The sequence below is a fragment of the Solanum pennellii genome, chromosome 5 (genome assembly GCF_001406875.1).
Source record: "Solanum pennellii chromosome 5, SPENNV200".
Classification (NCBI taxonomy): domain Eukaryota; kingdom Viridiplantae; phylum Streptophyta; class Magnoliopsida; order Solanales; family Solanaceae; genus Solanum; species Solanum pennellii.
Window position 1 is genome coordinate 3,049,367 of NC_028641.1, and position 24,666 is coordinate 3,074,032.

At 33.2% G+C, this 24,666-nt stretch overlaps 3 protein-coding genes across 3 annotated transcripts; 1 reads left to right on the forward strand and 2 right to left on the reverse strand.

Annotated features, from left to right (window-relative positions):
* Nucleotides 1–2,608: 2,608 nt before the first annotated feature.
* Nucleotides 2,609–8,237, reverse strand: LOC107020187 (fruit protein pKIWI502). Its single transcript, XM_015220474.2, has 5 exons — nucleotides 7,549–8,237; nucleotides 6,602–6,701; nucleotides 6,396–6,491; nucleotides 6,220–6,300; nucleotides 2,609–2,966 (listed from the first exon to the last, which is right to left on the reverse strand). Exons 1-5 carry the CDS (start codon nucleotides 8,115–8,117, stop codon nucleotides 2,904–2,906), a joined length of 909 nt encoding a protein of 302 aa, XP_015075960.1. The 5' UTR covers nucleotides 8,118–8,237; the 3' UTR covers nucleotides 2,609–2,903.
* A 470-nt stretch (nucleotides 8,238–8,707) lies between these two features.
* On the reverse strand, nucleotides 8,708–12,742 carry LOC107020186 (ATP synthase subunit beta, mitochondrial-like). The gene is made up of 9 exons (XM_015220473.2): nucleotides 12,145–12,742; nucleotides 11,083–11,158; nucleotides 10,906–10,994; nucleotides 10,651–10,768; nucleotides 10,462–10,565; nucleotides 10,206–10,364; nucleotides 9,899–10,123; nucleotides 9,491–9,802; nucleotides 8,708–9,135 (listed from the first exon to the last, which is right to left on the reverse strand). The coding sequence occupies exons 1-9, from the start codon at nucleotides 12,619–12,621 to the stop codon at nucleotides 9,022–9,024; spliced, it is 1,674 nt and encodes a 557-aa protein (XP_015075959.1). The 5' UTR covers nucleotides 12,622–12,742; the 3' UTR covers nucleotides 8,708–9,021.
* A 5,249-nt stretch (nucleotides 12,743–17,991) lies between these two features.
* Nucleotides 17,992–19,329, forward strand: LOC107020257 (F-box/FBD/LRR-repeat protein At1g13570-like). Its single transcript, XM_015220547.1, has one exon. The coding sequence runs from the start codon at nucleotides 17,992–17,994 to the stop codon at nucleotides 19,327–19,329; it is 1,338 nt and encodes a 445-aa protein (XP_015076033.1).
* Nucleotides 19,330–24,666: the final 5,337 nt, after the last annotated feature.

The window sequence follows — 24,666 nt, forward strand, 5'->3', positions numbered from 1 at the left end:
AACTTTAGCGGCGATTATTATTGCCGCTAATAATACTTTTACTGACATATAAACTTACTTTTATGAACTTTAGCGGCGATTATTATTGCCGCTAATAATACTTTTACTGACATATAAACTTACTTTTATGAACTTTAGCGGCGATTATTATTGCCGCTAATAATACTTTTACTGACATATAAACTTACTTTTATGAACTTTAGCGGCGATTATTATTGCCGCTAATAATACTTTTACTGACATATAAACTTACTTTTATGAACTTTAGCGGCGATTATTATTGCCGCTAATAATACTTTTACTGACATATAAACTTACTTTTATGAACTTTAGCGGCGATTATTATTGCCGCTAATAATACTTTTACTGACATATAAACTTACTTTTATGAACTTTAGCGGCGATTATTATTGCCGCTAATAATACTTTTACTGACATATAAACTTACTTTTATGAACTTTAGCGGCGATTATTATTGCCGCTAATAATACTTTTACTGACATATAAACTTACTTTTATGAACTTTAGCGGCGATTATTATTGCCGCTAATAATACTTTTACTGACATATAAACTTACTTTTATGAACTTTAGCGGCGATTATTATTGCCGCTAATAATACTTTTACTGACATATAAACTTACTTTTATGAACTTTAGCGGCGATTATTATTGCCGCTAATAATACTTTTACTGACATATAAACTTACTTTTATGAACTTTAGCGGCGATTATTATTGCCGCTAATAATACTTTTACTGACATATAAACTTACTTTTATGAACTTTAGCGGCGATTATTATTGCCGCTAATAATACTTTTACTGACATATAAACTTACTTTTATGAACTTTAGCGGCGATTATTATTGCCGCTAATAATACTTTTACTGACATATAAACTTACTTTTATGAACTTTAGCGGCGATTATTATTGCCGCTAATAATACTTTTACTGACATATAAACTTACTTTTATGAACTTTAGCGGCGATTATTATTGCCGCTAATAATACTTTTACTGACATATAAACTTACTTTTATGAACTTTAGCGGCGATTATTATTGCCGCTAATAATACTTTTACTGACATATAAACTTACTTTTATGAACTTTAGCGGCGATTATTATTGCCGCTAATAATACTTTTACTGACATATAAACTTACTTTTATGAACTTTAGCGGCGATTATTATTGCCGCTAATAATACTTTTACTGACATATAAACTTACTTTTATGAACTTTAGCGGCGATTATTATTGCCGCTAATAATACTTTTACTGACATATAAACTTACTTTTATGAACTTTAGCGGCGATTATTGTTGCCGCTAATAATACTTTTACCAACATATAAACTTACCTTTAGTGGCGACTTTTATGAGCTTTAGCGGCGATTATTGTTGCTGCTAATAATACTTTTACCGACATATAAACTTATCTTTAGTGGCGACTTTTATGAGCTTTAGCGGCGATTATTGTTGTTTCTAATAATACTTTTACCGACATATAAACTTACCTTTAGTGGCGACTTTTATGAGCTTTAGCGGCGATTATTGTTGCCGCTAATAATACTTTTACCGAAATATAAACTTACCTTTAGAGGCGACTGTTATGAGCTTTAGCGGCGACTATTGTTGCCGCTAATAATACTTTACCGACATATAAACTTACCTTTAGTGGCGACTTTTATGAACTAGCGGCGATTATTGTTGCCGCTAATAATACTTTTACCGAAATATAAACTTACCTTTAGTGGCGACTGTTATGAGCTTTAGCGGCGGCTATTGTTGCCGCTAATAATACTTTACCGACATATAAACTTACCTTTAGTGGCGACTTTTATGAACTAGCGGCGATTATTGTTGCCGCTAATAATTCTTTTACCGATATAAACTTACCTTTAGTGGCGACTACCGCGATTATAGTTGCCGCTAATAATTCTTTCCCCTACAAATAAACTTAACTTTAGTGGCGATTCTATGAGCTTTAACGGCAATTATAGTTGCCGCTAATAATAGTTTTGCCGACATATAAACTTACCTTTAGTTGCGACGTCTATGAGCTTTAGCGGCGAACATACTTTTAGCGACATATAAATCTACATTTAGTGGCGACTTCTATGAGCTTTAGTGGCGACTATACTTGCCAGTTATTTAGCGACGACTTGACTTGCGTCTTATATTAACTTATAGCTTTTGTCGATATTCCTATGGTAATGCCTCTCTTTCAATTATCATAAGCAATTTAACAAAACAACAACAATAATGTCTTAATCCCAACTAAGTTAGGGTTGTGAACTATACTTTTTAATTAACCCTCTTGCATCGCTTTTGGATTGTCAATCAACCTGTCATGTCTGCATTGAGATTCCTTACTGAGGTACACTTGGTAATCCTCTCATGACAAAAAGCTATTACAATCCACTCAGGTTTCATGTGCCATATAACTTTTGAAAGAGTAAACGCTAAAACAAAATTATGAGAAAATGATGAACCTTCTTGATCCTTCAAAGTCTGTAAAAATAAGTACTTTTAGTTTCAATCATATATTTGATTGAAATTGAGAAAGTTGAGAAAGTCCCTAAATCCTATAGTGGTAACACAACAAACACACAAAAAAATAGCATAAATTAACATCTTGAGCCTCCCTACTCCATAAACAAAAACTAGCCAGAACAGTGGTATTATAGCCTTTTCCTTCTTTAGTACTGACTATTCAACAATTAATTTTGATTGAATGCATATACGAGCCACATTGGACTTTGTATAGCCTGATGGCTGATGGCTAACATTGTTACATTATGTTGTTTGACCATGCTGAATACCTTGAAGCCAGCAGGTGAAATCGAATAAATTGATTTTATACTAGACAATAATACAACACGACGAACCAAAATTGGAATTGTTCAGAAGTTCTTCAGAATCTTTTCGGTGGAGACTCCATCTGCTACAAGAAGAGAAGTCACCTCCTGCAAGAAGAATCAGGGGATAGAAATTGTAAATCAGGGCCGAAGATCCAAACATATTGATGCTTATGTTAAACTGAAAGCTTCTGCACTCATGTCTAGTAATAAATAGTACATGGCACTCTAAACCAAGAATATCGAACCCCTTCAACGACATTCCGATTCTTCACAATTATACTGATTGGCAAGAAAAATTACAGAAAATACTCCTTTCCTAAAGAATAAAGCAGTTCACGATTAGCAGGTAACTACATCAAAATAAATGTTGGTTTTAATATTTCAGTCACAAACTAAATCAACTCGCAGTTAGAGGAACAAGTCACCAAGTTTTACTGAAAATGTTCGATGAAAATAAGCTGCCTGCAGAATAGCATTCCTCTTTTTTAGGTTACCTAAAATTCTTTGCACTTAAGGGGGATGCTGGAGCTGCTGACTTATGCAGATAATGACTTGCTAGTGTTTTTCCGAATATGCGGGCAGGAAACTAGGGAAGTTTGTTATTCTTTATTCTTCTTCTTTTCAAGCAGAATTATATTGTGAATGAATTATATCAATGTATCCAAGTGAAATTCTTATTCCTACTTTCAGTTGGAGGAACAAGTCGCATTTATCTACGCAGTCATGCCAATCCAAAACTATATATACACTTAGCGAATATGCACTTGCTAAAGCAAATTATGAAGTAAACCTTTCTTAATGAAAGTTAAAATCCCATGGACCTAATCCCATAAAAACACCAAGACTTCCAAACTAATCACCTTAAATCAATGGACAAACGGAATCTAACCACTATGTTCTACACTCCTATTTTTATAGAAATAGTTGCTCAAACTCTTCAAAAATATCAACCGGAGGTGTATGTTGGATCCCCAAAAGTAGTCTATTCTTGGAGAATCGGATACAGGTGCAACATCGAAAGAGAGGAATCTGCGCAACTAGCTCTTAACTCAAAATTTTCTATAGCAAAACTCAATTCGTATTAGAGTTCTTATTCAATCAAAATTAATGTTTTCTTTTCAAGTTCTTCTTCGTAAGTTATTGACTACTACCTTTCAAGTGTGCACAGGGTGAAGTCCAGTCTAACATGCAAACCACACAAGAGATGTCCCGTGCATGCGATGAGCTCGACCGAGAAAGCATGCAAGAGGTTTCGAACTTGAGACCCCCTACAGAACAAACTCAGTCGCCCTTGTTTCACTAATAGACCGAATATGAGGTAAAACACAATGAGAATCACAACAAATGAAGAAAAGCAGTGACTTTTACGGAAACTACCAAAAAGCATCTCATGGATTGTGTAAACCCACGAAGTATTTATGGAAGTTAACAGTTTAATGAAGGATACATCATTGTGCATTGTTTTCATTACTTTCCTTACGAGCTCGGTGGATGGATGGGATAAATGCCTATATTGCTTCATAATGTTATTGTTACGTCGATGGTATATTAAAGTATGAAATGTAAAAAAGTTGCTTAGTCCCATTCTTTAGAATTGTCTTTCTCATACTGTGTAAACGAACTTCAAGAATCTCCCATGTCTCATTCTTCTCAAGTGCACTCATCTCCTCCATCATCGCCCTCTTCCAGTGAAGGGCACACAAGGCTTCCCTTCTAGTCTTCCGTCTTCGGTATAAATACCAAATTACAAGTGGATATAAAGGCCTTGTAGGAGGACAATTTTGGATAGGATATATAGTAGTTCAAAGGGAGTTAATAACAGCCAACTTTATAAGTCCAGAAAGCATGTTATTTGGCAAAGTCATTGTGAAGTATCAAGTACTTCTACCACACCAAATTGTCACATAAACTGATGATAATCACTTCTTTTGTTTGCCTTCTTAATCATCTTTTAATGATATATTCTACAACATCAAAGTTTTCCCATCCATTAGATGTCTATAAGATTAATATATTTGGAGTTGCGAATCCCTAGGACAGGGTTACTGTTGGGCAGAGTTATTTTAGCAGTAGATCTAATTAATGCACCATAATGTCAAAATTATCAGCTTTCCTAATGCTCATCTTCTGTTTGACTGACTTAGGGCCCGTTTGGATGGGCTTAATAAAAGCAGCTTTAAAAAAGTACTTTTGAAAGTGCTGAAACTTATTTTTAAAATAAGCAGTTATGCGTTTGGATAAAAGTGTTGAAGTTAAAAAAAAAGTTGTTGATGTGTTTGGCAAATAAGTGCTGATAAACAACTTTTTAAATCAAAATGTCTGAAATACCCTTAAAAGCTGTTAACATAATAAAAGTTAATTAATTTATATTTTACAGCTATAAATAATTATATTTTGCTATCATTCACATATTTCTTTCTCATCACAAATTATTTATAAGAGGAATATAAACTTATTATAGATTTTAAAGATATATAATTTGAATAGATCAAAGAACGATTTAAGATTTTATTTTAGTTTCATCCATAGGTAATAATAATTGTCTATCATTCACATATTTCTTTATTATCACAAATTATTTATAAGAGGAATATAAATTTTTATTTTAGTTATATGTGCAACTTATTTACATTTTAATAATATATAATTTGAATAGATCACTTGAAAGATTTAAGATTTTTTTTTATTTTCATTCATTAGTAATAGTAATTGTCTATCATCCACATGTGAAAAGAGAAAAATGAAAGAAAGAGATGTTAGGGTTATGTAGGTAATTTGGAGATTGTATAAAAATATTAAGGGCAAAAAGGTAAAAATGTGGTCAACTTAAAACAGCTTATAAGCTAAAAAAAAAAAAGCACCCCTACCCCAGCTTTTAACTTTTGGCTTAAAATAAGTTTTTTTTAACTTAAAATAAGTTATTTTAAGTATTGCCAAACAGCCAAATAAGTCAAAAATCAGCTTTTAAGTCAGTTTGACCAGCTTTTAAGCTGAGCCAAACAGGCTCTTAAAGCAACATTAGTTTTTGCTTACAATCCATGTGATCGAATCTCAGCTCTTAATGTTCTAGATTACATATAGAAAGCTTTTATATCTTCCTATTGTAATCACTTTAGGTCTGGGTCACCATACAACTTGTCCAGGTAATTTATATTTATAATACTGTTCTACCATTCTCACACAAAATTTCAGCTCTCTTGATTCATAGATGAATAGTAAATGGTGAGGGGTCAAGTAGCAGTGAAACAAAAACAAAGTGCAAAACGAGAGAGGCCATTGGCATCTCCAAAATGCAGAAAGAGCAAGGAAAGACACAAGATAGGAACAGCAAATCTTCTGAAGTAAACAAACTACAAACCTCAGCCATTTGCTTTTGACCACAGAGGACTGCTCCGGTGGATTGAGGATTAAAAATGTTTTTAGCTCGGGCAAATGCTGCCTACAAAAGAAGATGGCAAAAAACTATTATTGTTGAGTAACAAAGAAAACCAAAATAAGATGATAAGAAGATACCAATGTAAACATAATCATTACCTGAACATAGCCGTCTTCACCTTTCCAAGCATCATCAGGCTGAGACAACACTGGCACAACCTTAACCCCAGAGGATGCCCAGTTTTCAAACCTATCCTGTAAAAGTTGAAGGGCAGCAAAATCAGACAACAGATACAAAGTTTATCTTGTACTTCTGCCACAAAAAAAGAAAGAATTTGTTTACATGTTGCAAGCAAACAACAAACCTGATATGCCATTCTCTTCAAATTCCGTGCACCATAATATAGCCGAACATCAGATCTCCTGTCTGCACCAAACCCTGCCTCAATCAGGGATCTAATTGGGCTGCCAAAAATAGATTTGAAATCAATGAATGAGCAACAGGCGAAAGAAAAACTGAACTAATTCAAAGAGAAACGTGAAACCTCAACATATTTTCAGTCCTTTCACTAACACAAATATTAATATGGAAGGGATCAAACTGCATGATGCAAAGTTCAACCATTCACATCAGGAGAGGTAGGCTTGCAGCTATATAATAGATCACCTCTACAACCCAATGATCCATCTATTGAAAATTGTAGCTTTTAGCATTGGTGAACTTCAACTTGACAGAATCGGCTATGTACTCACAATATCACATTTAAATGATGATTAGTGATTGGTTGCTAAAAGTCTAACCAGCTTACTGAAGCTAACTAGAAAAGAACATAGAAAAAACTACTACAAAGAACACCGAAATGTGATCTAAAGTCAACACAGCATCTCACACCTCTACACAAAGGAAAATGCAAGAGCAACTAGCAAATGATATAATTTGAGTTTGCAGAACTTATTAACAATAGGCATAGCTAGTAGATTTTTCAAGTATTTTCCTACAACCCAAGCTCATTTACAGCTTACTGAATATGCAATTTACTTCAAAAGTTTAACCATATATCTCATCAACCATAAAAGAGATGCTTATACAGAAAAACTATTCCATAAATCATTCATCTCAATTTAAACTCACTCTGGAATATATTAGCTTATCGCCGAACCATATCTATCAAACAATCTCAAAGCTGAACACAAAACGAAAATATTCCTCTATACTCCAACACAAACGGAACTACAGAAATAGCAAATCATTTTGGAAAATAGTACAGAGTAAAGCTTAAATTTTCTGTTTCCGATTAGAGTCATAGTTTACCTGATTCCAGATCCGGTTGCAAAAATCACGACCGTCTGATACTCCTCCGCAGGAGAGATTTGATCCAAGTCAAATCCTTTCCCCATAACCTGACTCAACTCCACAACATCACCTTTCTGCAATCCACATAGTAGCTCCGCCGTAGAGCCAGAAATACTTTTCACAAGGAACTCAAACACACCTTTCGCTGCAGCAAGCGAAGGCGGAGATGCAATCGCTAAAAACGACGGTTTCTCCACGTCAGGAATCCGAAGCTGAAGATATTGACCTGCCTTGGTGTGTGAGGTAGCTAGGTCAGGGTAATCGGACACGTCGATGGTGACGTGGAAGAGAGACTCAGCGGCAGGTGAAACAGTGACGAGAGGCGCGGTTGTCCAGAGATTAGTGTCTTGACGGACGGCTGCGGCGGCGGAGATGGAGAGACGGCGACGGAGATGGTGGTGGAGAGGTTTGAGGAGGGTCATGGATGAAGAAGGATGGAGTGATTGGATACGGGAGGGAGCATGGGAACTGAGATGAGAGAGAGATGAATTTGGAAATGGAGAAAAGGAGAGAGAAAGGATTGACATTTTTTTTTCTCAATTATATGGTGAGAAGGAAGAATCGTAGAAACTAGAAAGCGCCGCCGAGAAGGGTGGAGAGGCTAGAGAATACGGCGGCGTGGGTATCTTATTTTTTTCATCATAATAAAATTTGTAGTTTCCACGTGTTACTTCATGATAAGGTAGAGGAAAATGAAATCTACTACAAAATATCTCTTTTTGGCCATGTAGTTTGAGAAAGGTAACGATGGATCGATAAAATAGGTGCTAAATTTTACATGCATAAACTTTATCTCACAGAGGTAAGATCTACGTACTCAAGTATATTATCATTGTAATAGTATCATATATATTCAGGACCTTAACTAAGTACAAGTAGAATGTAGCTTTGAATTATTGTCAAAGCCACTCAAGTTCAAACTCTCATTCAATTGAGCATGCATAGTCTACTAATCGAAAGTCCTCGACATTATCTCCCAATAATGGTCAATGTTGAGACCAGTATTGACTATTCGACATGAATATTGATTCATTTACTGGGAATATACCACCAGGGTGACTACAAAACTAGAGAAGATAACATTATTACGACAGGCAAAAAACTTGAAACCAGAAAGTAATGAAAAGACGACCCCTCATAATTTGGGCAACCAACATTCTCAAGATGAATTCAAAGTAAAATATACAAGTTTGCCGTTTTACCCCCATTATTATGCGACATAACAGAGCGTCAAGGGTGGGTGTTTGGCAAGTAGGCCTTAGCTCCATGTCTTCCCTATCACAATTCCGGATTGCATATAAAAACAAAAACCAGAAAATCTTGGACCCCTTAGTCCTCCCAGGAAAAAAAAATCCAAAGTGTCACAGAAACTTAAATTATTTCTGTAGTTATCGATGAAGATAATGAAAGAAAGTTGCTGGAGTTAATAATCTAAGCTGCAGATTCCTTGGCAATCTTCTCTGCCTTGGCAATGACCTCCTCGATTCCACCGACCATATAGAATGATTGTTCTGAAAGATCATCGTATTTCCCGTCCAGGACTCCCTGCAAAAGTCAATTACAAAAATAAATAATCAGCAAATTGATTTCTGAATATGCACAAACATAGCAGGAAGTTATCATGTCAGATAAACTTCACCAAATAACAGGGAGGAAAGACTTAAAATCATATGGTAGCATTTAATTCATAAAGAATCACTTCAACTTGCTGAAAGGTGAGGACTATAAAATACCAGGAATAACATGTAAGAAAAGGTGTAGTACAAAGAAAAATTGTTTCCATGGTAAACTAAACAAGTATAGGATGCGTAAAGAAAGTGAACAAATTTCTTTTTGATGAGATCTAACTTCTAAACAACCACAGTATCTTACAACAAGATTCTAAATTGAGATTTGTTACCTGGAAACTGTTAATGCTCTCCTTCAAGTCAACATATTTTCCAGGAGCACCCGTGAAAACTTCGGCAACATGGAAAGGCTGACTGAGGAATCTCTGGATCTTACGTGCACGGGCAACAGTCATCTTATCATCTTCACTCAGCTCATCCATACCCAAAATGGCAATAATATCTTGAAGATTCTTGTAGTTTTGAAGAACTTTCTGTACCCCACGAGCAGTATTGTAATGATCTTCTCCCAAAATGTGAGGTGAGAGCATACGAGATGTAGAATCAAGTGGATCAACAGCAGGATAAATACCAAGCTCAGAAATCTGGCATCCAAAATACGCGGAGTTAGAAAATTGTAACTGCATTCTACAAGGGACGAAAAATTAAGTTATAGTTCAAGTTAAGAAATGGCATCATACTTGACGGGACAACACAGTCGTGGCATCCAAGTGAGCAAAGGTAGTTGCAGGGGCAGGATCTGTCAAGTCATCAGCAGGCACATAGATAGCCTGGACAGATGTAATAGAACCTTTCTTGGTTGTGGTGATACGCTCTTGAAGACCTCCAAGATCTGTAGCCAAAGTTGGTTGATAACCGACAGCAGATGGGATACGACCAAGCAAAGCAGAGACCTCTGAGTTAGCCTGTTTTGATACAAAAGCAACTAGTAAGCAACAGTAGAGTTGTATAAAATAAGAGAACTTTAGCAGTCATAGGCAAGCCAACCTGGGTAAATCTGAAAATGTTGTCAATAAAGAGAAGCACATCCTGCCCCTCAGCATCTCTGAAGTGCTCAGCCACAGTCAATCCTGTAAGGCCAACACGGGCACGAGCACCAGGGGGCTCATTCATTTGACCATATACAAGAGCGCACTTGCTTTCACTCTAATCAACCCAATAAAAAGATAAAATGTCAACAACATGGGACAAAAATTTTGATGAAGGAGTAAAACAATTAATTCTGTCTGAATAGAACACATACTTGCTTTTCACCAAGCTTAATAACACCACTTTCAATCATTTCCCTGTACAAATCATTGCCCTCACGAGTACGTTCACCAACACCAGCAAAGACGGAGAAACCACCTGAATGAGTTGAGCCTCAGTCAGATAAGTTTCACACTGACTTACATATAACATAATAAGAAGACAACCCATAAGCAGCACTAACCATGTGCCTTTGCAACGTTGTTAATCAGTTCCATAATGAGCACGGTCTTTCCCACACCAGCACCACCAAAAAGCCCAATCTTTCCTCCCCTTTGGTAAGGGGCAAGAAGATCAACAACCTGGTCAGAAGTTAAGCAGACATAATGAAATTGGCATTGTCATAACGTTGAGTAGAAATTACACTTCAGGAACCAATATATGCTCAGCAAGAGACATACATACGAGAACATTGAATAAAATTGTTTGATTAGCATACCTTGATACCAGTAACAAGAATTTGTTGTTCAGTCGCCTGCTCAACAAAGGCAGGAGCTTCACGATGAATTGGCAAAAAGTGATCGGTTGCTGCAGCGATATTCAGAGATAGAGATACAACTTTCAGAACTCTTCACACAGAACAAATAAAACAAGGCATAAAGTATTTAGGACTTACTAATGTCGCCTCTCTCATCAATAGGCTCTCCAATGACATTCATGATACGGCCAAGGGTGGACCTACCGACAGGGACCTGCCATCACAATTAAACCATCAGCTCAGCGCAAAAAAGTAGTAAGTGAATGGCAAATAGATCTATAACCCATATTCCCACTGAAAGCAGGATATCAACTGAAACAAAACATCAACCACTGCACCTCAAACCAAATTAGCTGGATCAGCTATACAGCTACTACTCAATTATTTTTCATTAAGGGAGAAAACAGAAGACAACAAAAAATTTAAGACTGAACCCACACGTGACTGTGTTCCCAAGAGGAAGAGGGGGGACAACTCAAAACAATTTTCGAGAACAACAATGTTAGGAGGAAAAATCGAGTTTCGGAGCAGGAGTTTTTTACCATTCAGATGGGGGGAAATAAGTGGAGTAGGTAAATTTTTCACATCTCACAAAACAACATGAATTTCTTCCAGTAATACAGTGGTAAATTCGGGTATCAATTGAAGCACTTACAGTATCTCATTTGATTGTGGATAAAGATGAGCAAATCCACAAACCAATAGAGGCCCATTTAAAGCACCAAAGGTGCCTTGCAAGGAAAAATACAGCTTTTACTAGGAAAACCAATAGTTTCCCACACATCAGGATCCAAACTACCACAATCACATATGTACTACCATCTAGGAGCAAAGAAATGTTATTTACTATTAGATAATCATAAGCAAGCCTACACGCAATTAACCCTGATATAGTTACAGATTTACAGCTTCAACAACCTGCAATTTATATGAAAACAATGGCGCTATGATTGATTGACCAACCCCCAATATCTAGATCAACAAAACATTCCATTAAAGCAGCATAATAAAACCACAGATCTTGAAGAACTATCAAATAAAATCGTTTCCTAGAAACCACATTAAATAGATTACTCTCACATTTCTAAACTCCTGAATTCCAACAATCTTATACAAAGAGAAGAATGCAAGTCCTGAACCAGTAAAGTAAAGATCTTTGGAACATAATAGACTGAAAATAAACAATTTCAGATTACTCACAGTGATAGGAGACCCAGTGTTAAGGACGCGTTGACCGCGCACAAGACCTTCAGTACCATCCATAGCAATAGTCCTAACCATATTCTCACCCAAATGCTGAGCAACCTCAAGCACAAGACGGATCTGGTTATCCAGAACCTCAAGAGCAGTAAGGATCGGAGGCAAACCTTCATCGAATCTCACATCCACGACAGCACCAATAACCTGGCACACTTTACCGACCGCACCAGCGCCAGTGAACTCATCGGTGATCTTACCGGTAGGCTCATTACCAGAGGATTTAGGAGGTGTCGCTGACTTATCAGCCGGAGCAGCAGCTGAGGTAGCGTACTTAACAGCACGATTTAAGAGGAATCCCGCTGGGGAGGCGCGTGAAGTAGTTTTAGGGATGGAATTTGCCAATGGAGATCTGGAAATAGCGCCGCCGCGCTGGGCGGTTGATCGGAGGAGAGAGGCCATAAGCCTCCGTGACGCCATGGCGTTGATAGGGTTTGGTCTATAGAGAGAGAAAGGTGAGGTGTAGAGAGAGAAAGGGAGAATGCTAGGGTTAGTGAAATGAGTAGACACACTTTTTATCTGCAGAGGTGCCGATGGGCGATGGCTGGAGAGTGAATGAATCTGACCTCTTCAAAACTCTGTATACTCCGAGTTTAAATTTCGAGAGTCAAAAAAAATAATTAATTTTAATTTATTAATAAAAATACAAAATATTTACAAAATAACATAATTATATAAGTATTTTATTATAAATATCAATTAATTCAGTAATTTACAATATTTATATAAAGTTTTATAACTTAATAATTTTTTATCAAATTTTAAGTCAAATATATGATTTGTTCAGAAAAAGTTAAGGTGAGCGAGAAGAAAATAAATAAACGAGAGAATTTGTATATATAGACACGTGTAATCACAATATATTATATACATATTGATTGAAAATTTTATATGCATATATATAGGGAGAGAGGGCGATAGGCGAGAGGGGAGAAGCGAATAGACATGAGAGAGACAAACGAGAGGACAAACATCTCAAATATATGTGAATCATGTTTGAATTTATTGTAATATAGAATGAATCTCATCTAATTTGACCCGCTTGTTAGCAAAGTAAATGTGATAGAAAAGGTAAGTTTAAAAATTAAAGTAAAAGGCAAATAATTAAGCTTTAAACTAATGAAATTAGTATTATTTGTTTATTTATTTGTTATATATATAAAATATTACAAATTACAATAATTATAATTTAAAATATTAAAAGTTAAATACTTAAATTTTATAATTAAAAATATACCACATGAATTGAAATAAATGAAAATAAATCGAAAATGAAATAGGTGTATCAAATTGTTTATTCACTTTTTTTATATATAAAAAAAATTGTATTATGTGGAGTTCAAAAATATATTCCCAACTTTGTGACGAATAATTCGAATGGTACATTGTTCACTTGTTTGGTCCGAATTGTTTTATAGGATAATTTGATGTATCGAAAAATTATTAGTTTGTAAACATTATATTCAAGAATATAATAAGATGAAGTATAGTCAAATTCACTATTTTTAGCTATTTAGTCACCTTTAAATCATGGCTAAATAATGTTATTTTTACTTTTATTAGCCATGATTTATTTTATGTTTATTAGCTAGAATTTGACCATGGCTATAATTTTTTTTATTTACTTTCCAATCTGTATCAATGATGTAAATGATGTATAAACATGTATGAATATATAATTGGTATATGAACATGAATCTATGATATATATAAATAATTACGTAATACATCGATATTATATAAATAATTATGTAGTGTGTAAGAGTATGTAATGTAGATTTTGAAGAAGAGTATAAATAAGATAAAGGAGTTTTCATAATTTCATTTTTTTGATAAAAAATAATCGCCAATGTATTAATATTGTATAAATTATATATATATATATATATATATATATATATATATATAAAAGCATGTACATATAATGTACAAATAATTATGTAGTGTGTATGTAATATATCAAATTATATAAACAACTATGTAATGTATCACTATTCATTTGATTATCATTCATTCTCGTCTTAATAAATAAAAAAATAAACAAAAATAATAAAACGATGTAAATATTCATTTTCCACCAAAAAGTGAAACAATTAAAAAAGAAAAACAACAAAAAGTTTTTTTTAATAGCGTTATTTAGCCACGGTTAAAGTCGTGGCTACTGTATTATGTGATTTGGTATCATGATATAGAATCAGATATGGAATTATAAGATGAAATTGAAGTTTTGTTTGGACATGCGATATAAAATTTTTGTGCGTATATTTTCTCATAAACATAAAAATTCTATAAGTTGTAAAATTATTAAAATATCCCAATTGTTTATTCAATCTTATCAAATAAAAAATTATTAAATCGCATAATAAATTATTAAAATGGTACTTATTCTCCACTTAAGTAATTGTTTCATCTAGCTTTAATTTAATAAAAAAAAATTGAACATAAATTGTAGTATACTAGTTTTTAATATATCCTCCCACATAGTACGAACAATTTCATCAATTTGAACTTGCATTTCTCGATCATGTGACTGAGAAGACGAACCAACACTGTTACTTTGAGCCATTTGTTGGTCAATATCATTCACAACTATATTTTCATATTTATAGACTATAAATATATCATCATTTTATCAATCGGTTGGTGTGAGTTAAAGTGACTATATGTTGGTGAGAATAATAAATTTTATAAAGTAATGATATGATTGTAAATTTTGTTTACGCACATATGAAATAAATGATTATTAGATATAAATGTGGGGTGGCTTTAACAAAATATAAATTTGTGGATCAATTTTTGTATTAAAATATCTCAAATCATGATATGAAATCACCATGTAATTCCATATCATGCTTTTTGGAGAATATAAAATCACATCATGAGATGGAATCAGCATGAAACCGCATGTACCAAACGCTGATTCCATTTCATGATACCATATCATGATATGGTATCGCATGATCAAACGTCTACTAGTAGTGATTCGACTTCGTTTTTTTTCAATTCACCTTTCTTTTGAAATACATATTAAGTTCACTCCAAATAAAAATTTTCTATATTTCATGATGTCTCTTTACTAATTCCCCATTCAAAGTGTAACATATATATCTTTCTTCGAAAACTTGTCAATTTAAAAATCCATCAAGTCTTTTCCTTTGACATGATCTCTGTCAAGAAATTCACATATAAGACGTGAAATATTTTTTTCTATCTTAGTTAAATAAGATATATTTATAAGTTGCTTTACTTATTTCTCCATCCAAAATATTTTATATCTCCTTCTTTAAAATTTGTCATTGTACAAGCTATCGTGTGTTCACTTTGACCTGATCTCTATCGTGGAACTCACATATAACACTTACTCAAAATATTTTTCTTTCTATCTTTATTAAGTAAGATATATCTTATAAGTTACTTTACCATTTCTCTATCCAAGATTTCTTATATCTCCTCCTTCAAAATTTGCTATTGTACAAGCTATCGCGTGTTTTCTTTAACCTGATCTATATCGTGGAATGTACATATAAGACTCACTCGAAACATTTTTCTTTCCATCTTAGTTAAGTAAGATATACATTATAAGTTACCTCACTAATTATTTCTCCATTCAAGTCTCAAGATATCTTGTATCTCCTCCTTCAGAAAACTTGCTATTGTACAAGCTGTCGTGTGTTCTCTTCGACCTAATCTCCATCGTAAAATTCACATAACTCAAAACAATTTTTTTCTATCCAAATTAAGTAAGATATATCTTATTTATGATATATTTTGTAATGTTTCTATACTTATATCAATTTAGAAACTAGAAACCGTTCTTTGATCCGATCTCCATTATTGAATTCACATATAAGATTTATCCAAATTTTATTTTAAATTACTTATTATTATATTTTTAGCATCGATTATTAGTTAACATCATTAAAGACAGACGAGAAACACAAATTGTGAGATATTATAATTTATAATATGATAAATATAAGCTTATGCTCTATTAAAAAAAATTATCAACACAAAATAGGGGCGAAAGTGTGCATAATTATAAGTGTATACTCCCTCTGTTTTAAAAATAATGAATCTATTTCCTTTTTAGTCTGTTTTAAGAAGAATGATCCATTTCATTTTTTGGCAACACTTTAACTTTAACTTTTCATGTGACATGCTTAAGATCACTAGATTAAAGGGCAATTTGGTACATTTGATATAACTTTAATTTAGACACAAAATTAAAAAATCTTTTTTTAACTCTGTTCTCAGTCAAACTAGGTCATTCTGCCTTCCGCCGTGCATTTGTCAAATAAACATAGCCATCCTCCGTTGCGTTCATCAAAATTGTAAGTCATTCAATCGTTTTTAATTTCTCATTTCTTTTCATTCCCATTTGCAATGAAATCAAATTTAAAAATTGTTATACAAAGTTCATTTTAGTTGTTTCTTGTTAGCATTAGTTGTGGAGTTACGATTTTGAATTTAATCCATCTGTTTCTTGTTAGCATCAGTGATAGAGTCAGGATTTTTAGTAAGAGAGTTTAATTTATCTGTTTCTTGTTAGCATTAGTTGCAGAGTCATGATTTTCATTAAGGGAATTTGATTTTTCTGTTTCTTGTTAGCCAGTATTTTCAACAAGGGGTTCGATGACTATTATATATATACATATAAAATTATTTTAATCATCTAAAAATAATATGATTTTCTGACGAAACCCCCTTCGTACAAAGTGGCTCCGCCGCCTGGACGGAGTCAAAATTTTCATTGAGAGCGTTTATTTTTCAGTAAAAGAGTTTAATTGGGTGTGTTACACTTTTCCTATTATTTGCTAGATTTAGTTGCTATATATGTCTTATTTACTGTTGTATTATCTTTTTAAACAACAACTTTATTATGCGTTACTTGTATCAATGGTCTTTCTATAATAACCTTTCTATCTCGATGAGGTAGGGTTAAGTTGTGTGATTCACTTGTGCAAATACATTGGTATGTTGTTGTAAATTGATAATTGGTCTGGATTCAGCCTATGTGCTGTATGTTACTGAGCCCAACATTTTTTTTTTTGCCTCGAGTTTAACTATAACGTTTGTGCCTCATTTGTGAAAATATACTGGGTATGTTGTTGTTGTAGATTGATGATTGGTTTAACAACAGTTGCGGAGGCAGCCTTTGTGTTGTCCTGTTACAGAATCCTACATATTTTTACTCTATAATTCGAAAATATGTGAAAAACTACTAAAATTTCAACAAATACCAAGTCGGAAGGAGTATTCTAGTTAATTTTGCTCTCACTTAAGATTTATTCCCCGTGTTATAGACACGAGTCATATGCAAAATGTTGAATCATGTTTATAGTCTTATGTTCTTCTTTTTTCGAACTGTTTTGTTATGCTTTGCTTGAGCAGATAGTCTTTTGAAAATAACCTTTTTATCTCTACTAGGTAGTGGTCTCCAGATCCTGCTTGTGAGAATACACTAGGTATGTTGTTGTTGTAGATAATTGGTCCAACAGTAGTGGTGAATGCAGCGTCTGCGCTGCTTGTTAACAGCTGACCTAAACATTTTTTGACTCAACAGTTTACAAGTATGTGAAAAACGACTAAAATTTCAATAAATACTAAACAGAAGTTAGCCTTTGTTGTTTAAGAATTATTTTGGTAACTTTGCGTGCTTTTACGTAGATTCGTTCTCCATAGGGATTATTGTGGTAGTGAATGAGTCGTCATATGCAGCGTATTGAAGCACGTTTTACAGTCTTTCTTATGTTCTTACTTTTTTTCCTTTCCAAATATTCAGGACTCAAAATGAATATGATGTGTCGCAACTTGAAGAGACGTAATGTTGAAGGGGGCAAACTCGATAGACTTACCAATCTTCCCATTAATCTCAAGTACCGGATTCAGGAGCAATTGTCTGTGGAGGAAGCTGCAAGAATGAGCGTTTTGTCTACACACTGGAGATATGTTTGGGCGTCAAAACCAAAACTTGTATTTTCTCCTCAGTTTTGCGCGAGAAAGCCAATAACAGACGTCATTGAGGCAATTCTGGTGAATCACTATGGAGACGTTAAGTCATTCTGCGTGGACATTTCATCAATACCTTGTTCTCAACACTCAGTTATCGATCGATGGATCTTTTTTTTGTCAAGAAACGGTATTACTGATCTCACCATTCACAATCAATCCAATGCTCTCTACAAAATACCTTCCTGTATGTACGATATAGAACTAGAAGGTTTGAGACTGTCCAACTGCATTTTCAAGCTGCCGTGTGGCTTTAGGGGCTTCCACAAGCTCAAAAACCTCACTCTACATCAAGTTGTCTTGGAATTAAACGACGACGTTCCTTCTTGCTTGTGGATGCCATACCTTGTGACTCTGCATGTGAGGGAATGTAGTGGTTTCCCTAACTCGAAAGTATATGCTCCAAGACTTTCCGAATTGTTTTTCTTTACCAGGAGAACCGAGGACTTGGAGTTGGGTCATTTCGTGGACTGTCAGAAGCTGAAAACAGTTGTACTTGTATCGTCAAAACAGAATCAAGACGAAGTGACGAACTTGACCTATCTTCTGAAATGCTGGCCTGAAATTCGTAGTTTTGGTTTGGACAGTTGTTACTTCCTCAAGGCGTTTGCTACAGAAGCAGAAAGACTCCCGACATACCTCAACAGCTTGAAGTCTATCACTTTATCTGAGTTCGATTTTGATGATGACGATCACATATTTTCTCTTCTACGAATTCTTACAGTTTCTCCCAATTTGGTTGACCTTCATTTAGCGTTGAACTCGAAGAAGAAGAAGAAGACAGATGACAATGAAGTGATCAACGTCGTAAATCATTTTGAAGGACCAGCCTACAGGACACTAGCAGTACTTCATAAGCTTCAGAGATTGATGATAAACCATTTCCATGGTTCAAAAATCGAAATGTTCTTTGTAAAGTTCATCTTCGCGTCTGCACCTGTGCTCCTGAACACCATCATTCATGAAGATGTAGGAAGTGTTGATGAGAGCCAATCCTTGAAGATCTCACAGGAGTTGATGAGCTTCCCTCGAGCATCTCCGAAATTGAAGATACATGTCAACCGCCGATCAAACAGAAGCATCTCGGCTCCGGATCGTTCGAGTCATGTTGGAGGGTAAGTGGAAACAGTATTGATGGCGTGGAAAAACAAAAAAGGCATCTTGACTCTTGTCTTTATAATTTACTAAGAATAGTATAAAAAATCTTTACTTAGCCTCAGCTTTTGCCTATAAACTTTGTACTTTGTTTCTTTAACAATACAGGGCAGCTGAGTGTATAAAACATCTCGTGTTAGTGGGATTCGGAAAAGGGCTTGCACCCCAAAAGAGGTGTCATCTTGCATGTCAAAGCATACTGATAATGTAACTGTTCTCTCAAAAATTTTAAAAATATTTCTTTTCTATCTTAGTCGAAAAAGATATGTTTGATTTGTGATATATTTTATGAAGTCTCTTCACTTATTTCCCCATCAACGTATCCCCTTATTTGAAAAAACATAGTGTTTTTCTTCGATCTAATCGAGGTAAGATATTCACATATAAGGTTTAATTAGAATAAATTTTTTATATCTAAGTATGATATACCTGATTTGTGACATATCTTAAAAATCCTTTTTACTTATTTTTTCATCCGCGATATAACATATCTTTTTTTTTTTTGAAAAATTGTCTTATAAAGTAAGATATATTTCCTTTCTGATATGTCTTATAAAGTTCATTTAATATATAACATATTCCCTTTTTCGAAAATTGCTAGTCTAGAAGTTTAGTGTTTTCTTAGCCCCGACTTCTGTTATAAAATTTACAGATAAATTTTGCTCGAAGTAATCTTTTTTCTATCTTAGTTAATATATCTTATAAATCTCGTTTACTTATTTCTCCATCTGAGATATAAAATATATGTTCATCTTTGGAAATTTATCATTTTAAAAGCTATCGAATGCTTTTCTTCGAACTAGCTTTTGTTACAAAATTTTGCTCAAGAATAAATTTTTTTTTTCGATCTAAATATATTTGATTTGTGATATATCTTATAAACCCTAATGAAATTCACATATAATTAACGTGTTCACTTAGAACATTTCTTTTTTCATTCTAAGATATATCTTATAAAGTCTCTTTTACTTTTATTTCTCCATTCGAGGAGGAAAATACTTCCTTCAAAACTCGTCAATTTAAAGGTCATGAAATTTTCTTCTTCGATCTGCTCTCCGTCATTGAATTCTCATATAAGTTTCGTTCAAAAATTTATTTAAATTACTTAATATTTTTACTTTGCACCATCAGTTCATTTTTCCCTTTTAACATTTTCAGTACTATTATAACACCATTAAAGATGAAAAGTACAACTTGTGAGATATTATAACATAACAAAATATAAACTTAAGCGTCAAAAAAAATTATCTAACACAACAAAATATAAAATTGTTCTACCAAGTTCATTTTAGTTGTTTCTTGTTAACATCAGTGACAAAGTCATAATTTTCAGTAAGAGATTTTAATTTATCTAGTTCTTGTTAACATTAGTTTCGGAGTCAGGACTTTCAGTAAAAGAGTTTAATTTATCTTGTTTGTTGTTAGCATCAGTGATAGAGTCAGGATTTTCACTAAAGGAGTTTAATTTATCTGTTTCCCAGTCAGGATTTTCAGTAAAAGATTTAATTTATTTGTTTCTTGTTAGCATTATAGACAAAGTCAAGATTTTCAGCAATAGAGTTTATTTTATCTGTTTCTTGTTAGCATTAGTTGTAGTTGCGGAGTCAGGATTTTCATTAGTGGAATTCAATTTATATGTTTCTTGGTAGCGATCAGTGACAAAGCCATGATTTTCGCTAAAACAGTTTAATTGGTTGCATGTGTTACACTTTTCCTATTATTTGCTAGATTTAGTTGCTATATATGTCTTATTTACTGTTGTATTCTCCTTTTAAAACAACTTTATTATGTGTTACTTATATCAATGATCGCTATCTCAATGAGGTAGGGTTAAGGTCTATGATTCACTTGTGCGAATACATAGGTATGTTGTTGTTGTAAATTGATAATTGGTCTCGATGTAGCCTTTTGTGCTGTATTTACTGAGCTCAACATTTTTTTTTTGCCTCGAGTTTAAAAATAGGGTTTGCGCCTCACTTGTGGAAATATATAGGATATGTTGTTGTCGTTGTAGATTGTAGATTGTAGATTGTACAATGAAACATAGTTTCAATATTTTGTCAAGAATGCATTTTGTGGTAGTTTACCCCCAGGCGATGTTGATTAGTAAAGTTGTTGTGTCTTTATGCTATTAAGCTTTAATTTAGGTTACACTTGAATGTGTAATTGTATGTATTACTATAGATAATTTTTATTATATATGAGATGATATATTGTAGATGAATTTGTATTTTAAAGGATTAATTAATTGTTTGAAGTTCTTTGTCTAATTTGATGTGGTATCACACGAAGCACGTTGATCTTAATAGATTGTCATGTTACATTTGATATTATATATAAATTTTAACTAATTAATTCTATTAAATTTGATTATAAAAGGACTCTGAAGTTTAATTCGGGCAAAAGGTAACATATCCTTTTCAGAAGTTCATATAACTCATCACATATTTATTCTAATATTATTTTAATAAACTATTACTTAGAACACGTGCAACGCACGTGCTCGAAAACTAGTATATTCTTATAAGTGTGAAGTTTCAACCTTCAAAGTTGGATTACCATTTTGCCCCTCCACTAAATCAAAATAAATTAATTTATTTTTGAAATACTAATATTTAATTACATAATGGTAGAATATGAAGTCCAACAACTTAACTTTAATTTTTTAATTATGTCATTATAATTATAGTTAATTAAGTTAAATTAAATTAGAGTAGAAAACAATAATGTATGAAACTCTACAAATTTTGTGATTCTTTGAATTTTGAAGCTAAAATAAATTTACCTATCAAAAATTTTTGATAAGTGAGAAGATAATCAAATATCATTATAAATATCATTTAATTGCTTCCTAGATCATCACATTATTTTCTTTTCTATCATCTACTATTCTCTTTTCTTCTTCCTAGATTATGATATGAATACACGTCGTCAAGAAGCTAAATAGGGAGAAGAACAAATAGTTTTATTCTGAAATTAAAAGAGAAGCTTTCCTACAATATAGTTCAACTGTTAAACTTAAAAGTATAACATATGACTTCTATATTCATATAGATCTTTTTTATGTTAGATTATGATTTTAAGTTTTTTTTTTCCATTTTGGAGTCGAGATATGGTTGTTCAAAATGGATTTGTTATGAAAGCCATATATTTATGTAACTATGTATTATTTTGCATTGTTAGGAATGTGTTATTATACTTTTAAGTGCTATTTAATTGACAAAACTTCTATTAATACATGATAAATTTGATAATACTTGAACAGTTTATGCAAAATATGTTTTAGTTTAAATAAAAGTAATTTAAATTAATACATAATAGTGATGTTAGGAGAAAATAATAATATTGATTTTAATATAACTCACACATGTATATTCGTGAGACTCACGTGCAAAGCACGTGTCGAAAACTAGTAACATAAAGAAATATAAACTTCTGTGTCACAAAAAAAATAATTATCAACACAAAATAGGGGCAAAAATGTCAATGATCCAAACTAAATGTACATAATTATAAGTGTGTATTTTTCAGACATGGCCTTCTGCAGTGCATTTGTCTAATAAACATCGCCTTCCGCCGTTGCATCGTCAAACATTCATCAAAATTGTAAGTTTTCAGATCGTTTTTAATTTCTCATTTCTTTTCATTCTCATTTGCAATGAAATCAAATTTAAAAATTGTTCTACCAAGTTCATTTTAGTTGTTTCTTGTTAGCATCCATGACGAAGTCAGAATTTTCGGTAAGAGATTTTAATTTATCTAGTTCTTGTTAGCATTAGTTTCGGAGTCAAGATTTTCAGTAAAGAAATTTAATTTATCTGTTTCTTGTCAGCATCAGAGTGACATAGTCAGTATTTTCACTAAAAGAGTTTAACTTATCTGTTTCGTGTTAGCATCTGTGATAGAGTCAGGATTTTCCTGTTAGCATCAGTGATAGATGCAGGATTTTCACTAAAAGAGTTTTATGTATCTGTTTCCTGCTAGCATCAGAGATATTTTCTTGTTAGCATCTGTTTCCTGCTAGCATCAGAGATATTTTCTTGTTAGCATCGGTGATAGAGTCAGGATTTTCACTAAAAGAAATTAATTTATCTGTTTCCTGCTAGCATCAGTGATATTTTCCTGTTAGCATCAATGATAGAGTCTGGATTTTCACTAAAAGAGTTAAATTTATCTGTTTCTTGTTAGCATCCGTGATAGAGTCAGGATTTTCAGTAAAAGAGTTTGATTTATTTGTTTCTTGCTAGCATTAAAGACAAAGTAAAGATTTTCAGTAATAGATTTATTTTATCTGTTTCTTGTTAGCATTAGTTGTAGTTACGGAGTCAGGATTTTCATTAGTGGAATTCAATTTATATGTTTCTTGGTAGCGATCAGTGACAAAGCCATGATTTTCGCTAAAACAGTTTAATTGGTTGCATGTGTTACACTTTTCCTATTATTTGCTAGATTTAGTTGCTATATATGTCTTATTTACTGTTGTATTCTCCTTTTAAAACAACTTTATTATGTGTTACTTATATCAATGATCGCTATCTCAATGAGGTAGGGTTAAGGTCTATGATTCACTTGTGCAAATACATTGGTATGTCGTTGTTGTAAATTGATAATTGGTCTGGATGAAGTCTTTTGTGCTGTATTTACTGAGCTCAACATTTCTTTTTTTTGCCTCGAGTTTAAAAATAAGGTTTGCGCCTCACTTGTGGAAATATATAGGGTATATTGTTGTTATTGTAGATTGATGATTGGTCTAACAACAGTGGTGGAGGCAGCGTTTCTTCTGTCCAGTTACTGAACCAAACATTTTTTGACTCAAAACGATGTGAAAAACTACTAAAATTTCAACAAATACTAAGTCGGAAAGATTATTCTAGTTGATTTTGCTTTGACTTACGATTCATTCCCCATGTTGTAGACATGAGTCATATATATGCAACATGTAGAAGCATGTTTATAGTCTTATATTCTTCTTTTCAAACTATTTTATTATGCGTTGCTTGAGCAGATAGCCTTTCGAAAATAGCCTTTTTATCTCCCTGAGGTAGTGGTCCCCGGACCTTGCTTGTGGGAATACACTAGGTATGTTGTTGTCGTAAATTGATAATTGGTCCAACAGTAGTGGTGAATTCAGCCTTCGTACTGCTTGTTAATTGACCTGAAGAATTTTTGACTCGAGAGTTTACAAGTATGTGAAAAACTACTAAAATTTCAATGAATACTAAATCGGAAGTCTGCCTTTGTTGTTTAAGGATTATTTAGGTAACTTTGCGCGTTTTGTCTTAGATTATTGTGGTGAAAAAT